Here is a 19,414-nt window from a genome sequence, read left to right as displayed (position 1 = left end):
GCAAACTTTGTGAAAACCAATACTTTCGTCATTCTCAAAACTTTTGGCCATGCCTGCATTCTCTATTGTGCTCTCACTGATATTAATTTTCACTGTAATGTATTTACAACATAGATACATAGTAAGTTTGAAAAAAAGATACAGGCCCATTATATTCAACTTTTCATAAATTTGAATTACAGTGATCCAGAGATAATTAAGTGGCTGTTGCTACTTTAGTCTCACAGAGGAACAAAACAGAACTGCATAACCTTTCTTTTTTGTTTCTTCTTTATATAATTTATTTTAAATAAGCAAGATATTGCAGTTACAAAAATTCCCTGAATTAATCACCTCCCATTATGTCCTCTACTAATTTGTGTTACAGATAAAGGTTTCTTGTATGAAAGAAAGACATCCAATCCTTTGTTAAATTCTGGTAGTTAAATTGCTATCTCTTGAATAACAGTGATTTTATTATACAAATCCCCAGTAATACAGAACAATCTTGTCAGGATGACACTAGCTCTGGCTAGACATAGAACTCTTGCCTAGTCACCGGCCAATTAGATCAGCATTGGTCACACCGCACAATATACTTTACACTCCTCCCCCTTAGTTTGATGGACATATGGCACTCCTGCCTGCTCTTTATAGAGGAGGTATAATCAGGTGCTCTGTTTGATGAGTCTCACTGCAGCCATACCCTATCGGCTGCTGTTAGAAAAATGCATCCAAACTACCTCAAAACATGTTAGTTAAATCACACTCTATACTTTTATTTTCTCACACACATGTCCTCCACCTGTAGGTACAAATGTGTAACCCTGTCCGCAGACTGTCAGCTGAATACCTAACTTTTCTCATAGAGGCCAGTAGCAAACCGCTCCCATTATCACATTATATATATATATATATATATATATATATATATATATATATATATATACATACACATACACATACACACACACACACACACACACACGCAGATTGTTCCAGACAGTATTGTTGTTGCGAACCTGTAGATTTTCAAACTCATAATTCATTGTCTGTATAATATATATATATATATATATATATATATATATATATATATATATATATATATATATATATTATACATATACACACATATAGCGGGTGAAATAAGTATTGAACGCATCAACATTTTTCTCAGTAAATATATATTTAATGTGGCTATTCTAATGAAATTTACACCAAATGTCAGCAACAGCCCTTGCAATCCGCACATGCAAACAGGCGCGGGCCGCATCGCGTGTTCGTGGATGCAATATTGAGGTCTTGAGAGAGCTCTTTGCTTTTACCCATCATGAGATGTTTCTTGTGCGACACCTTCATAATGAGACACCTTTTTATAGGACATCAGTTGTGGCTGAACCACCTGCCAGGATTGCTTTCTAATAACTGATAGATTTCAGCTGGTGTCTTGGCTTTCCATGTCTTTTTGCACCTCCCTTTCTTCATGTGTTCAATACTTTTTCCCTGTGTCATTTCACATCATTACACAAAACTTAATTTATGCACATCTATGGTTTGATTTGTTGCGTATACCTTCTGATGTTACTAAAGGTGTTCAGCGATGTTTTGTTCTTTTACCACTTTCAAAGGGTGATTGTCTTTTGAAAAAGGATAAATATCATCTTCCTTTTCATTGTCCCATTTTGTATCTACATAGTTAAATCACCCATCTATCTTTTTTTATTAATACTAGTATTGATTATCCTGCAACAATTAAATATATATATAGCCTTTTCTTGTCTTGGTACTTAGGAACTATTTACATTGAGTGTTCAAAGATTATATATCAAAATTTAAATTAACAATTTTAGACAGTAAACTATGCAACATAAAACAAGTAATGCTCCCTTTTATCCTTAAATGATTCCTAACAGTATGTAATACGTTTTCTATGAAATTGTTCTTAACATTATTTTTGTTTTTTTGCTTGTTTTTTATTTTCTTAGCTCCAGGTCTTACTGCAATTGTTGGCGGGCGCCCCCGAGTGTAAGTGTTTATTCCAATGTTTTTTGTATTTGCATGTTAGATTAGGGACCACATCTAGTAGTTGTTTTGCGATTTTGCTTGTTATGAAATTTACAGTTGAAATGTGGGTTATAATAAATTTATATTATCTCATAATTTTTGATGTGATCAGAGAACGTTATTTGTATATAAGGCATCAACGCTCAGCCTATTATCTTAACCACTTAATAAATGGATTTAACTAATTAGCCATATTATTTTTTGCTAAAAATACATTTTTGTAACATAATATATGGAGATACTTTAAAAAACAAAACATGAGAACCAATTATTATTTTTACATTTTCAATCTTTTTTCTTGTTTTTTTTGTTAAGGCGTTCTCCAGTAAATGTATAACCGTATTGTGACACACACAGAAAAATCCCTACACTTACTCAGGCAATTGATCAAGTTTTGTACAAACACTAATTGCACAAATCTCCCTGCTCCCTGCCTGCATTCTAATTGATTTGGCAGGTCTGTAAACCTGTATTTCCATGCAGCTCTCCTCCCTCTCTTATACACTGTAGTGTTTTGTGTTTTTTTTATAGTGCTAGATTTCAAAAACAACACTTTACACTGTATGAGAGGCATAAAACGTAGGTCTAAACACATGACACATTCATTGCTATGAATGCTGGGAGCTGAGCGGTTAGCAGGGTATAGTATTTGCCCACAGTTTGATCAGCTGATTACCATTCAGATAATGTAGTGCTGGATGTGTAATGAGTAGTGTAAATAAAAAAATAAATGAGAATTATGGAGCGAGGGTCATTAAAGGTGTGGGGTTAATATAGCTTCAGTATACCTTTTTAAATAATTTCTCTTTGTTTAGAAAAAAATTACATATTTAAAATTTGACTGGTACAATGTCAGGAGTTGAACTAAAATTGTTACTATTTCTATGTCCCCATAGATCTCCAGTCCTGAAACCATTTTTCTTCCTGTACCCCAGGAAAAATGTCACGGTGAGCTGTTTATTACAAGTGCACTGTTTACTATAAACAGTAATACAAAGTGATATATGTGTAAGCCCCAGTAAATAATTCTATAAACTGTGTGCTCTGATGTCATTGTATATTATCAATGTGTTCTGAGGTCATCACATCAATACTAATTAAACTTATCAATATGTTTTTAGATTGTTGGAGAAAACCCATACAAACATGGAGAGAACATACAAACTCCACACAGATAGTACCATGGTCAGCATCTAACACATGACTTTAGTGCTGTGAGGCAGCAATGCTAACAACTATGTCATTGTGCTGCCCTATTTATTTCATTATGATAATAGGGTTTATTATTATATTACACAGGTAGTGGTCAAAAAGTGTCAGTAAAGGAGGTACACCAATCATATTGAAAGAAATGGCTTCAACACAGGTGAGGCTCATGCATATATATCTTACCAGTTTGTTCTAGAGCAGTGTTGGCTAACCTGTGACATTCCAGGTGTTGTGACACTACAAGTCCCATCATACCCTTCCAGCAATAAGCTGCTATATATTGGCAAAGCATGCTGGGACTTGTAGGTTCACAAGATCTGGAGTGTCACAGGTTAACCAACACTGGTCTAGAGTCATGTATTAATATGCTGGATTGCCCTGGTTGTCTGTAATTATGGCTAACGTGGCTGCAAAAGGAAGGTGATTGTTGGAGCTCGTTTGGCTAGAACTTCAGTAACCAAAAGAGCCCCACTTTCTAATGTTTCACAAGTCTATAAGGTGATGTAAGCATTGAACTCTGAAGCAAACACATCATCAGTAAACAATGGGTGAAAATACCCCAGGATCATGATATTCTATCATGATAGCATTTACTTAAAGTGCAATGTAAAACAAGCAAGCATCTGTGGATCAATTGACAGCAAATTTCACCTTTTGGTGGGAGCGGCTGGTTTCATCAAAATGGTCTGAAAAGAACTCGGCAGAGCAGGATATCCTAGTTGGGTTGCATTGCATAAACCATTCATCACACGTGAATGTGTGCAAGAAGCATAGGCAGTTTTCTACTGAGCCGTGGAGGAAGGTGATATGGTCAAATTAATTAAACTGACAAGTATGTGGGGAAACTACAAAAATAATCCCTAGTGCACCTAAGTGAATTGTAGGAAGCTCAGTGAGTAGAGCAGTGTTTGGGATATTTATATAGCATAAATGAGATGTGATGACGTTAATATTATGCTTGATTCAAAAGTGAATTGTTATCTTTTATGTGAACGGCATAAAAATGTGTTAATGTTTTCATAATCAATAAACCAGCTGAAATAGGCACATAATTAACACTGACTGTGATTGACACAAATGGGGATAATCCCAGTATATTCTGTGATGCTGAAGTAATTAGAATTTTGATTTGTTCTATTTCTCAGGCATCCATTGGAGGGCATTTGAAGCATTAGGGTATAATGTAGAGAACAGTGGGGCGGCACTAGCTCTTCACCCCTTTGATGTAAAGTCCTCAGTTTAATTTAGTGCCCCAGTGAGACAGATTCTGATTTTTTTGACTGGGTTTTATTTTTTTACTTTATTTTCTTTTTATTACATTTATATCTATGCTCCGCAGCCAAATTGGCAGTGCTCAGTGGTCCTGCAAGTCCCATGCTGTTGGTCTCAGAGGAACCCACTTAGGTCATACTTCAGTACAGGGTCAGTTTCCAGTTTCCTCCTATTTAGAGAGGATGTTGGAATCCATGACGCCATCTTCCTCACTTAATCGCAGGACTGTAATGGCGCCCCAACCTGGAAATTAGTCATATTCTGACTGCTTTTCTTAGGAGTAGGTCGAAGTGCTTGTTGAGTCGGATGAACAGAACTCCTCCTTCGACAGTTAGGCACTGGAGGAGCTAATACGGTCTGTGCGCCAGGTCTTAGACATCCCAGAGATGGCAGTCCCTGAGACTTTATGTTCCCTCATCTTCCCAGCTGGATTATTTATTGTGTGAGGCTTGGCCCTCGCCAGACCAGTAGTCTGTTGTCTGCAGTCCTGTTATAATCTTCTCTCTGTGGATGTTAGTAAATGTGAAATGCCTCCTAAGGTGGAAACACCTGCTACGCTGTTGTCAAAATTCAAGATATAATCCTTGAAGTAAGTTACTCACAGCATGGAACGGAACTACTACTTGGTGGCTTTGGACATCAAGGACATGTATTTACATGTTGCCATCTGGGAGGGTCATCAGTTCCTTCTCAGGTTTGCTGTTCAGTCAGGACATTACCAGTTCAGGACTCTTCATTTTAGTCTTACTACAACTCCATAGGTCTTCACCAAGATAATGGCGGCTCTGTTGAGGTTCAGTGGAGTGACAATCAATCCCTATCAGGACGCTGACTCAGCAGCGGTGCTTCTGTCCCGTGTTCAAGTGATGGCACAGACCCAGGAATGCCACAGTTGGGTTCTGAACTTCAAGAATTCCAAATTGATTCCTTTCTCAGTGGATGATCATTTTGGGTATCTTCTTTAATACCCTCGAACAGACTGCGTTCTTACCACCAGACAAGATTCAGACCTTCCAAAAGATGGTAGAGTCTCTGTTGGCTGTCACAGACTTCGGTTATCTACCTTAGAGGTGGTCGAGTTTGCTCCATTTAAACGTGAGGAAGTTTCAGTTGGAACGCCTCTCCAAATGGTACAGATCACACCTGAATCTTTCCAGTGAGGTGTTTCATCAGTCATTTGGACAGATGAGTCAAAACTGGAGCCTTTTGGTAAGTCACATCAGCTATATGTCCACAGATGAAAAAATGAAAGCTGTGAAAGAGAGAACACCATACCTACTGTGAAACATGGAGGGGGCTCTGTTATATTTTGGAGCTCCTTCGCTGCGCCTGGCACTAGGTGCTTGAATCTGTGCAGCACACAATGAAATCTCACAACTTTTAAGGCATTCTGGAGTGAAAAATACTGCCCAGTGTCAGATAGTTCTGTGTGGTGCAAACCGTGCTTCAGGCTTGGAAGCAAGTTTTGGCCAAAAATTAACATTGAGTTTGGAGGACGTATATTGCCTGGTGTGAAACAAAGGGGTTCCCTACCTATTATTTTTTGTTGTCCATTTTAGCTATGATCTTACAGAATGGACTGAATGCTGGCTTGTGCCTTAGCTCTATTAATGTTCAGATGTCCGCTCTTTCAAAGAAGACTAGCTTTAGACTGATGTTCAGACGTTCTTGCAGGGTGTACTTAATGTACAACCTCCCTATGTTCCACAAGTGGCTCCTTGGGATTTAAACTTGGTGTTGAATACTTTGCAGCATATTTCTTTTGAACCCTTCTGTTGATTTGAAATTCCTCTCATGAAAGACTGTTTTCATTTTTGCCATTTCTACAGCTAGGAGACTTTCGGAGATAGCAGCCTTATCCTGCAAGTCCCCTATACTAATTTTCATGAGGATATAACCAAACCTTCAATCCAACCTAAATTGGTGTCCAGATTTCATATTAATCAGGACAATGTCATTCCAGCTCTATCCAAGAGTAGGTATTTAGACAGCGAAGCTCTTTTTTTCACTAGATATGGTCAGAGATTTGAGAACTTATGTGTGCAGGACTCAAGACTGAGGATCTTTTGGTTTTCTATGATGCGCGAAGGTCTGACCAGTCTCTTAAGTTACAATTGCTAAATGGATTTCAGTGATCATCATCACCATTTATTTATATAGCGCCACTAATCCGTCAGACTTATGGTGGAGCAGAGCAGCCTGTTCCTGAGTATCTTTGGATTCACTGAGCAGCTGTGTCTGGCGGCTACCTGGTCGTCTGCTCACACTTTTACCCAAGTTTCTGGGTAGCGGGCAGTCCCTTACCTCCAGATGCCTTTTTATAGTCGACTCCTGTCATATAGTCGTTTCATCCCCCGTTTCCCAGTGTGGTGGTGTGCTGTGAGGTTTTATGCCATTACTTAGTCATTCCCTTAGGAGGCACATTCAAAGCTAATTGCTTCTTATTGGTGCTTTGTGTTGATTCTTGCAATATGTTGCAGCATTTTTTTTCTGCCCTTGAATGATGCTGGAGCTGCTTTTTCCCCCACCATCAGCAAATTGCCAGTTGAGTGATTTTCTTGTGGGAAAAATGCAGCTGCATCTCTCCTGCACAGTTCCAGACATTGGATGGATAAATGCCACGGCGCATATAGGACAGCATACCCAGTGGCCCAGTGCCCTATTAAATTACTTTTTTTGTCCACTCCATGTATATTGACAGAATCATATTGAAAATGCTGTTTGTTTGTTTTCCCTCTCAGATTGACATTTACATGAATGGAAAACACATAGAAAATTTTGTGGATGATCACTCTTTCACTGTGGATGAATATATTTCCTTTGTACAACCTCCAACACCAGAAGTGCCCAAAGGTATGTGCATGTAATTGAACTAATTTGTTTCTTAGTTTTTAGATTTTAATAGTACTGCTAAATAAATAGTATAATGATTACCCACATTTTTATATAAAGAGTAGTACTAGTTTTGCCATGCAATCTATAGAAGGATTAAAAGCCTTTAGAATAATAAAATGGCGTAATTGAACTTCTAAAAACAATTGTCCCTAAAACATTGTTAGACAACATTTTCAGTTATTTGTCTTTGTATTATCCTTTACTCCATTTTAATCGGAAAGATGCACTATTCATGTGCATTTTATAGACTGAAACTGCTAAAACAAAAAAAAACAACACAAAAGCATTTGAATTTATAGTGAGTTATAATAATTTTATTGAAATATGGTACTGACTAAACTTGTATGTGTAGAAAATATACTGGTAATGGTGTGGAAAGGGGACTAAATAATCTACAACCTGTAATATATGGTACACATTGTTGTAAGTTGAGCTGTTTTATTTATTTATGTTATCTAAACAAATACTTAAAATAGAGAAGGTTTTCTACTCTTAGCTACAGGTAGGTCTCAAAGAACTAAAAAAAAATGTTTTCAAGTGGAGTTCAAACCTTAAAATAGTTTATAAATTTGTTAGCAGCAGATAATTCAGGACCTTGTCCAGGCATGTTGAAGTTAAAAAAGATATTTTCTATTGCAGAACAAATCTTACTAGCTGTTTTTTTTTACTATAGCAACACCCATCTCACAAACTATCAGTTTCTAGTTTCTTGGCTTCTATATATATTTTTTATTACAGCTTAACAAAACAATACAATACAATAAAACACATTAATTAAAAGATTTTATGCACCCTTAGCTGGATCTGCCTGTGCCCCAGTGTCTGTAGTGGTCCACACTGCTTAGCTCTCTACTACTACCACTCACAATGTTTAAAGCAGGCTCAGCAGGTGTCAGTGCCGTCCCGTTGTGCACTTCCCATTCTAAACCATGCAAATTATGTAAATGATATTATGTAAATGGTAAGTCTGGGGGGAGGAGCATATACACCACTCTGCCCCGTTTCCTTCAGGCATATTGCTAAGAGTGGAGAACAGAGTGACATGGGGCCATGAGAGGCTTGGCAGACCAGAGTGGCTCTGTGCATACAAGGCTAGTATCATTTTGGGAGGTTTTTTTCAACTCATTTCACTCTACCCAAAACTCCATTTTACAAGTCCACACACTGAGCAAAAGTTGGGGGCTGGCACATTATTAGGAATTTAGGACAACTATAGTTTTGTGTGTCATCAAACCTTTTGTCAACTTTCCCTAAACCATGTGTTGTTTTCAGAGGGTTATTGTCTCCTATATTTGCAGATCTACCAACTGGTCCTTATGCCTACCGCCTTGGGGAACTGGCCTATACAAGAAGTGGAGACAAAGGAAATAATGCAAACATAGGTTTGTATACTTTCTAATTGGATTTGCATTCACATTTATAGTTTCTGCATGTGGATCAATACAATTTTGTTTCACATGATTTGAAAAGAAAATATTGTGTATTTTACTTATCCATTTTGGTGGGTAGGACAGGTGAATATCTGTTTCTTTATGAATGTCTGTTCCAATAGGAATTGCATCCTCTTCACCAGACATGTATGAGTATAACACAGCAGTATTGTACACATTGCAGCTCTTGCATCGAGCACATCATATCCTGTATGTCCAGATGAACTTCTATACACTACAATACCCATAGTGATATGTTAGTGAATCTGGTTATACTGTATATTGAGCATTTTTAAATATTTGTTTTCAATAAATATTCATTTAAAAAGTCTAGCAAATAACTATATGTAGGTAGGATTGCAAATGTACAGAAACAAAACAGAAGTTGTATTGGCCAATTGATCAGTATTAAACAACATGTACTTTAAAAAGGGAAATCTTTAAAACATTGGGCTGTCCTTGGGAATTAGGGCACATGTACACTATTAGTCATACTTGCCAACAGTTTGAGATGCTCCTCCAGGAGTTCCTAGGGAGAAGATGGGCGGAAGGGGTGGGGCTTGTCAAATGTCAACCGTGACATAAAGACGCGTACATGTCATTTTAAAGCGAGGGGGGCAAAATTAAGCGATTACTCAAGAATCACGTCATTGCAGCTCTAATGCTGCCCACTTCACTAGGAAGTGGGCAAATGCGGGATGATTCCCTACTCTCCCGGATGACCTACCGGGAATTCGGAATTCTACTGGACATTCTGGGAGAGTTGGCAAATATGCTGTTAGTGATATTTATTACAAGACCAGTGGCGCACGCAAGGGGGGTTTCTGGGTCTCCAGAAATCCCCCCCTCTACTAAAAAGTGCCCTACATATCGGCACTGTAGTATACAGCAGCCGCGGCGCTGTCTAAGAAGCGTCCGCGGCGGTGCTGTATTGTATACAGCACCGCCGCGGACGCTTCTTTGACAGCCCCGCGGCTGCTGTATACTACAGTGCAGCCGAAACGGAGCATGCGCGGCAGGTCTCTAGGATTTTTTTTTTCCGGGGTTGGAGGAAATCCCCCTAAAAAATCCTCCTTGCGCCCCTGAAGACCTATATTTTAGAATATAGGCTGAACTTCTGAATGCCTCTTCAACAATGAAATAGTTAAAAGCCAAGTATGATTTTTTTCTTTTTTTTCATTTTGTAGAATAAATATTATGTCCACATGTGGTTCCTGTAAGTGGCTCGTATTTCTGTGCTTTTAGTAGCATGTGGGGGAAGTGCAATATTGTTAGCACAACTGCTCCCCCCCAATTAAACTTGCGTTACATTGTTTTAGTGTGTTCAGTTGTGCATAAAAGGTGCTGCCATAGGGATTAGTGAGATTTGCTGTGAACCTACTTCAACATAACTCCCAACTTTAGAGAATTTAGGGCTCTGTCTCGCCCGCTGTTTAGCTGTCAGGGACGGACATGTTGGGAGGTATGTACTACGGTAATTTCTAAGATCAAGCCTTTAAAATGAACGTTTGTTATATAGCATCAGTAAATAGTCACTATTTATTAATTCTGAGCAGAGAGGGAAGATATAATATTATAGAGGTAGAGATTATGGGGATAATGTTGGGGACAGTCGATAAGAGAGAAGCTGATGGGCATAAAATGAAAGAGGATCAGAACCCCACTTTTTAGGTTAAATATATAATGTGTTTCTATACTCTTGTTTGTTTGTATTTGTTTTATACAGTGAATGCATTTTGTGTTTTAGGTGTTGTAGCTCGTCACCCTTTGTACTACCCGTATCTTAAACGAGCTCTTACATCCCAAGTTGTAGAAGAATATTTCCAGCATTTACTGCAGAGAGATCAGGAAGATGAGCAGCTAGTGACGAGGTATGTATTGTATTGTGTGGTCTCCATGATTTACAGAACAGCCAAATGAGAGTTAGAAAAACATTGCATTGGGGCAAAAACAGGAAACCATGAGATGTGTGATCCAAATGTGATTGTAGAACATATTATCGCTGCATTTGTATATAGGGTGTAAAAATAGGAGCAGGAAATAAATGTAATGTGCCACACTGTTTACTTACTTTGTAAATGCCCACACATGTCTAGAATCCTATTTCCTATTATCATATTCTAGTTACAGGGAATATATAAAGTATTCATGCATTTTGCATTTTCCACATGTTATTTCTTACATCATGGAATGAAAATGATTATTTTCCACCCCTGGTTTAAGTTAAATAATAATTGCATTTAAAACGTATATCAAATGTGTTAAAATAAATTCTGTAGGTAAATATGGGGAACTTGTTGTCTGCAGATATGAGCTACCTGGAATACATGCATTAAACTTTTTTCTGAAGAATTCCCTTGGGGGTGGAGGCATTGCATCATTGAGGAGTGACCCACAGGTATGTACTTATAAGATAGTTTCCTTCCAGTATACAAGTGTATTTTGGCAGTGATGTAAAGATTTTAGTACAGCAGTGACTGCTGCTTTGCCATCAAAAGTAGAGTCTATTTATTAGGTTATAGATACACGGTGTTATAATAACATTTTTAAAAGATACTTTAAAAATGTTATACATGACCAAATTTACAAATATTCAAACTCCTCTAGTGTATCCCAGATTTAAGAAGTATTTCAGCATGTTAAAATTAACATAATAATATCAGTAACAATAAAATGAATAAGTGCAATGTGTTCAGAAATCAGAAAGACTAATTGGCAAATATATACTGACTTAACTAAAACCAACATTTTATATATATAAATATAGAGCTCCATTTGAAAATAGAATCAATGTATTTTTCTTTCCATGATTTTTCGATTTCACCTCTGCTAAAAGGTAAAGTGTAATTTATCATTGGTGTGGGTATAGAACAAAAAAGCTCAAACTACAACGGCATGTGAGTCCTGCCTTCTGTGATATCAGTGGCCATGCCCTGTGTCCATGATATTCTGTGATATCAGTGGCCATGCCATCCACTAATTTTCAATTTGTACAGAGCATTCTTCTTAGTGATGCAAGGTAGAGAAGCACCACCCTCTCCAATAACTTTTTAATTGTTGTTTAGCTGTTTAAAAATGTAAGAATGCAATGCTGGAATGAGACAGCATACTGTATAAACTTAGGGGTTCTTGACCTATTGGTTTTGAAGTGCACTGTGCATGTGGAACAATTTATCTTCTGTCGACACCTGTGAAGAGGCATTTTTGAGAGTGCTTTAAAATATTAATAGAATTATCTATACAATATTAATAAAATAATACACCACTACACCATATATTTTATTGGGTGAAAATGGTGTAGTGTTCTCATATCTATCAGTGCAAGGATTGTAGATGATGGTCCATGCTATTTGATACTGAACTGGGACATGGACTGATGTGAATGATTAAATATTCTCTCTTTAAAGTGCTACATAATATGTAGGTGCTTTATAAATAAAAATAAGTTTCTATAGGTGTACAGAAATTAAGTGAGGGTGGGGTTCAATGAGACAAAAATAATAAGATACAAATAAAATAAATATGCACAAGGAAAATTAGGGATTTTGGGGAATACCCACAAGACATTTAGCAATTTCATATGTGATATACACGTGACTGCTCACAAGTAGACCCAGCAATAAATATATATTGCACACTGTGCTTGACTGGGATTACCAGGCTTGGGTCAGTTTCCTGGTTCTGTCCAGGTTCTTGATTAATTCTTTAATAAAATTAACTATTTGCGTGCCATTTTCTTTTATTTTGTCTCATGGAAATTGGTAAAATGTCATTACATAGGATATAATAAGCTCTCTCAGTCCTATACTGTGCAAAGGATGCTCCATAAAATACTAATCTACACTGGCAAATACCTTCAAGAGATTAGTGATACCACAAATATACCTACTGCATCAATCAACTTAAGAACTACGGGCCTGATTCATTAAGGATCTTAACTTGAGAAACTTCTTATTTCAGTCTCCTGGACAAAACCATGTTACAATGCAAGGGGTGCAAATTAGTTTTCTGTTTTGCACATAAGTTAAATACTGACTGTTTTTTCATGTAGCACAGAAATATCAACTTTAAATTTTAGTGTACAAATAAGCTATCAAGTATTTGTGTGCTACATGAAAAAATAGTCAGTATTTAAGTTATGTGCAAAACAAAATACTAATTTGCACCCCTTGCATTGTAACATGGTTTTGTCCAGGAGACTGAAATAAGAAGTTTTTCAAGTTAAGATCCTTAATGAATCAGGCCCTACATCAAGTACTATCTAAAAATGATGATTACCTCACACCCACCGCCCAGGGCTGTTGCTGTCAGCACGTGGCTGGGTAAACCTTGGGGAGGGGGTTATTGTTCTTTTGCATACCCAATCTCCCTAGGGAATCTAGCCCTGTCCTGACCAGTCTGGGTCTGATTTGATATTATTGCAGGGGGACTCCACTCAGCGGGTTTCCCTGCTACAGTGCCACCAGCCCAGGCTGGTAAAATATAAAATCGGGGGAACCCCATGTTTTTTTTTTTTGTTTGTTCCCCCGTTTTATCTAGTATCAGCCTAGGCTGGCATCATTAGGGTGGGTTAAGCTGTTTGTATTTTTTTTTACATGTTTTTCCATGTTTTTTTTGTTTTATGTATTGACATTTAAATCTAGTGATTTATGTTTACATTTGACTGCCGACTCTACAGCACTGTACATATTTTACATGTCAACACTTTTAACTGTGTGGACCTTCTGAACATGTAGACTTTATGACTGTCGACCTTAAAACTGTGTTGAAATTAGTTTAGTGTAGACATCATCACTGTCGACTATTCACCAAACCTGGTATAGAACCTGTTGGTTAACAAAATATTTGTCTAGGGTATAAGGGGAATTAACATGTTAACCAAACTGCTGGGACAAAAACAGAGATGGATTATCCTAAACTTCTAGTCCCGAAGTACTGCACCATGGAAAGATGACATGATCTTGAAGATGGACTGATAAATGCATAAGAAACTGTATTCTAAGAGCAGTTTCATCTTTGGTTTCAACATCTTTGGAGCTTCTAAGTGTCACAGGTGTCCCATCTCAAAAGGCAGTGATAGAAACTGAGAACCCCGATTAATATGTGGTGTTATTGGTTCAGAGAGTTTTTGTAAGGGGCTCAAGTCCTGATGTAGTTACACCTCTGTGCATTGAATATAAATAGATTTTGTGATTGCTCATGAACAGATCAAGCCGCAAAGAGCGTCCCCAGTGAAACTCAGTTCTTCAAGGCGCTAGGTGCTTTGTCCAATTAAGTGTCTGTGTTTTAAGGTCTGTTTAGTATAGCTTTAACACATTTTGTTAGAGTTAATTTGATCTCTTTTTTTCAATAGATTCAGGCACTCCCTTAGCTCTAGTGTTAGATTTTCGACCACAATGGCAGTGGTCTTCAATATGTTTATAAGCCTGAATCATTTAGATTACCCCTTAACATTGGCTTCCAGGTTATTATATTTACTGTAGATGTGGGTGTTTACCTCTGTTTCCAGCTGTTATGACCTCTGTGCTTACAACACCCTTTTCTTTCTTCATATTAGTCATTATGCATTTGAAAGGCGCATTAATGTAGCTTTATCTCCACGTGGTTCTGCTGCCAGACCTTCACACCTTGCTAAGTAATGTTACAGAATCATTGATGCTGGCGTGTTTTGTTGCCCGAGTGCTCTAGGACATTTTATTCATTTCTTGTAAGGCGGAATTATAATCCCTTATCTTGAGCTGTGGTGGAAGCAGCATATAAACAGCTTTATACCAAAAGCATACTTTCTATTCAGCCATAGATACATCAGTGAAATGTCTTGTCTTACATCCTAAATATCCTACTTACAAGTGGTGTATGTTTGTTTGTCTATAAATTCTCAATAAAACATGTAGGGATAAATTAATCTTCAAAAATAACATTATTGTTATTTGTTGTAAAGTGAATTTACAGCCATATTACAACAATTTAACTAATAATTTGTAACTGACAGCCTTCAACCCAGCTTTTTAGGAAACGATTGAGGTATTCACTAACATTGGTGTTAACTTATGCAAGTGCCAATAGCAAGTAGTCTATGATTAGCTTTGCTCACTGTAGTGCAGATTTGAATAATAGATACATATACCTCATTGGTTGCTATGTTTTACTTCACTCTTGCATCTGATACAGTAGTTTAGAATAATGCCACAGCTCAGTAAATTTATTTGGGGATTTGTAGAATTTAATATTTGTGAGAAAGTGCTGGTAAGGGGCTTAAATAAACAAAGTTTATTGTCTTTTTCATCAAATATTTGAGTGTCTGATCTGTTATTACGTAATTATTAACCTTTATTTATATATCACCAACACATAATGCACCATTGTTGAACTCGGGTATGCAGGGCGCACTGGGGAAATGCAATGGTAGGGACCATGAAATAGTGCGCCGACACATTGCTGAGGGGGCATGGCCAGGACCAGAGGGGGTGTGAGCAGGAACCAGAGAAGCATGACCAGCCTCTAGAGGGGGCATGGTCAGCCCACAAAGCTCAGTAGCTGTTTGTCTGGATCCTGGAATATTGGGGCCCTGTTTGAATAAAAAATAGTTACAAGAAATATGGAAACCCTTGCAATGTTGAACACTACCATCCCCCCTTCAGCCAGCTCCAACGTTAAATCATTATCATCAACATTTAAATTGATTGTATTCACAGTAATAAGTAAACCTATTTCCCCCCAACTAGCCCAGACATTAAATACTTAGTATTCACATTTTATAAATAAATCTAGCTCCTTTCAACATGCCCTGACATTAAATTAATAGCTTTAACATTTGGTAAATAAACCCATGTACCACAATTTGGCCTGACATAAAAATGTATAGCATTTACATTTAATAAATATATCTAATTCCCCCCAATCAGCCTAGACATTAAATTATTGTATTACATATATTGAATACATATATTTCCCCTCAACTTGCCCAAGCATTTAGTTAATAGCATTTACATTTATTAAATAAACCTATGCCTATCCCTAAATACCCCGGATGTTAAATCATTTTCAAAAAAAAGCTCTTCTTCTCCCCAAACTCAACCCCACATTGAAGTATTAGCACCTGCCACGAACACGCTCCCAGCTTCCGTGACTTTGGGTGTTTACTGTATGAGGTTACACGCGATTCCAGCACTAAATTCTCTCTCTACCTATCCTACAGGTTATAGACTTGCTGAATCGCCCCACAACAACGTTCTCACACCCCCACACACTTCAGGTTCGCCACCACCTGTTGAATACAGGCAATAGGACCAGTTGTGTACAGAATTACCTTACATGGGTTACAGGAGGCTGGGCAGGGTGTTAATGACAATTATTTCTTGTTACTGTTGCAGTGTCATTAAATTTGCAGATGTCTAGTAGTGGAATTACCCATGTGACTTGATCTTTCTTGATGTTTTTAGTCCTGATTCTGTAAATGTTCTCAGTAGATTTGAACTTTTAAGATATATTTAGGGGGGAATTCAACTGGCCGCGTTACTGACGAAAGTTACGTGGACTGTGCACTATTACCGATATTGGCCAATTACCGTTAATACGGTAATTTCAATGCTAGCTTTTTGCTTGCGGCTCCCTGAGCAGCGAGCAGAAAGAGTTAAAATTACTGTATTAATGGCAATAGGAACATATGTTCAGTGAAGTAAGTTACCATAGTAGTTATATAGAAGCCAAGATCAATACAGCTTAAAGCAAGAAAGTAACTTCAGTACATTCTGTACTGAAATTAGCCTGGAAATGAAAGAAAGGAATATTTGAATTGACAGATTGCAAACTTACTTATTCCAGTTTAGGAAAATATACTTGTAAAAAACATTAAATTAAATATACAGGTTTACAAATCCAAAATACATAAAAATACATAAATATAAGAAATACATAAAGATACAGGGGGTCATGCAGAGTTGGATGTAAAAAGCGTTTCGATTACACTGTAAGCGTAAATTGTGTCCAACTCTACATTAGACCCACAGAGAGGAGATTGAATAAATATTAATAAGATCCCATTTTGAGATCAGCCATCATCATCATCATCACCATTTATTTATATAGCGCCACTGATTCTGCAGCGCTGTACAGAGAACTCACTCACATCAGTCCCTGCCCCCATCCCATTGGAGCTTACAGTCTAAATTCCCTAACACACACACACACAGACAGAGAGAGACTAGGGTCAATTTTGATGGCAGCCAATTAACCTACCAGTATGTTTTTGGAGTGTGGGAGGAAACCGGAGCACCTGGAGGAAACCCACGCAAACACAGGGAGAACATACAAACTCCACACAGATAAGGCCATGATCGGGAATTGAACTCATGACTATAGCGCTGTGAGCAGAAGTGCTAACCACTTAGCCACCGTGCTGCCCCAGTTACTCATTTTGTATTGGGAACAATTGCTTTTGTTTTGCTCTATGGCTACTGTAAACTTACATTTGAGAGAATACTGTACATTTATTTAACACAGTACAGAGGTCACATTGTCACCCAAGTAAAATCACTAAGTGTAAATCAGATTCTGTGGTTCTACAACTGAGACTTGAGAGGAGCAGGGCTGCTTTAATAATGGCATTGGGGCTATTATGACTTGGGCAAACCATTACACTTACCAGTATCTGATGTCCTGGTGTGCCAAAAAGACAAGAGACACCCTTGGTTTTAAATGGAAGACTCCTATAGGATTGTGTTGCTTGACAAAGAGATCCCAGGTCAAATAAAACAAAAATGTAAAAAGAATACTAAGCTAAACTTTACCCTAATAGACTTAATCATAAACCTTATAAATCCTTAATATTTGGCCAAGTCCTGCACATGAACCTACTCATGGTTTCTCCTCAGACCTAATATTAATTCAAGCCCTAATCCTAACCCCAAATCTAGCTCAAACTCCAACTTCCTTCCCCATATTCTGAAATCTTGTACAGTATAAGTTGTCATATTGGAAATATAAAGAAGAAACCTTTTTTTAATATATGTCAATGGTCCGTTGACATTTCTGCAAATATTTGCGTAATTGCCACATTCTGATATTCGTAGGGACCGGGTCCTAGTTCAACTCTAAATTTCAGTGTAAAAATATATCTGGCCAGTATTTATGTGCTTATGCAGAAGCAGGAGGTATTTTCAGAAACAAATTCCATTTGCCCCGCATGCTTCGGAAGATGGTTAGTCCTGGTGCTAGTCTCACTCCTTGTGTGTCTGTGTATCGGCCTAGGTAGGAGCCTCTTTCAGTATAGATCTGTGTGTTAAATAACATTAAAAAAGAAAATGTAAGCTAATGTATTATAATGTAACCTCTATTGTACGTTGGTCTCACCTCTTTGTCTGTTTTACCCAGTTTGTTTATTAGTTTATTATGTTTGTCCCCAATTGTAAAGCGCTACGGAATATGTTGGCGCTATATAAATAAATGATGATGATGATGATGATTAGAAGTCACCTTAGGGTTTCATGTCCTATGTAAAAGCACTCAGCCTATAACCTCGTGCTTTTTATATGATTATAGAAATCATCAGTGACTTCTAATACCCCTATAATTTACAGTAGGGGGTATATTATCCCACATATCCTGTATTGCTTTTTTGAGAAAATGTACTTTGCAATACAAGTTATAATTTGTATTTGTAGGAGATGTCAAATTCTCCCACTCCTGCTTTAGGATTCACAGATTTAATGAGTCATGTGCCTCTACTATAGGGGTCCAGACAAATGGATTTCACACCTTGCACTGGACTTTTAAGTCTCTGCAATCACAATGTTGGGTCCTGTGTTGGAGATATTTGAATGTGCTGGGTTAGTGATTGCCATTTGTCTTTTTGTGTTGGTCTACATCACCGTTACTTTAAAAAGTTTTAATAAATGTAAAAAAGGTTAGACTTTTAACACATCCGTCCATTTTACCTGATAGAGAATATGTTCCCCTTCTTTCAAAACTATTTTTCAATCACAGTAAGTAAAACTGAATTCACAAGTTAATTATCAAGTAAATTAATTCACAGCAAGTCACTGCATCAGGAAACGAAGGGGTAAAATATAGGTATAGTGCATTGAATACCTGGTGATCAGGGGCATGATGGGAAGTATGTATTAGTGAGCGTTTGGGCTTTTTGTGAGGAAATTACCATGCTTTACTCAAGAATGTATTTGTCAGAAGCTGTCCCTGTTATTGTCATTCTCCTCAGTGATCCTATTATTTCTTCTACTCCCCTCTGTTGTGCCAAACAATATGTAAACCCTTATTACAAACCTAACACCAAGGTAAAGCACTTTTCTATTGGGAAAATGGACAATGGTGTGTTGACAGAAGCATTCACTTGTACACCAACTGATACTGATAATAGCAGGTTAATTATAGTCTTAAAGTATCCTTGACAGTTGAGCTGTTTTAAAGTAGTTAATTGATTTGCTTGTGGCCAAAAGCAGAAACTAAAGGCGCTTCCAAGCAGCTTAAATGTATCGTTTAAGTTACAAAGTGTTTGTTCTACATGTCAGAGTTGCAGCGTTCTCCAGTCATCGGGGAAATGTAAT

General features: G+C 37.5%; 1 protein-coding gene across 2 annotated transcripts in view; it reads left to right on the top strand.

Annotated features, from left to right (window-relative positions):
* LOC142140654 (uncharacterized) overlaps positions 1-19,414 on the top strand; it is a 74,528-nt gene that overhangs the window by 51,378 nt on the left and 3,736 nt on the right. For both annotated transcript variants that reach the window (XM_075198409.1, XM_075198399.1), the window contains 6 exons: positions 1,968-2,007; positions 2,943-2,994; positions 7,269-7,380; positions 8,721-8,804; positions 10,600-10,723; positions 11,160-11,250. In XM_075198409.1, the coding sequence (XP_075054510.1) occupies positions 1,968-2,007; positions 2,943-2,994; positions 7,269-7,380; positions 8,721-8,804; positions 10,600-10,723; positions 11,160-11,250 (503 nt within the window). The remainder of the gene's footprint in view (positions 1-1,967; positions 2,008-2,942; positions 2,995-7,268; positions 7,381-8,720; positions 8,805-10,599; positions 10,724-11,159; positions 11,251-19,414) is intronic.

The sequence above is a fragment of the Mixophyes fleayi genome, chromosome 1 (genome assembly GCF_038048845.1).
Source record: "Mixophyes fleayi isolate aMixFle1 chromosome 1, aMixFle1.hap1, whole genome shotgun sequence".
Classification (NCBI taxonomy): domain Eukaryota; kingdom Metazoa; phylum Chordata; class Amphibia; order Anura; family Limnodynastidae; genus Mixophyes; species Mixophyes fleayi.
Note: the sequence above shows the minus strand (reverse complement) of the source record. Positions and strands in the feature narration are given on the sequence as shown.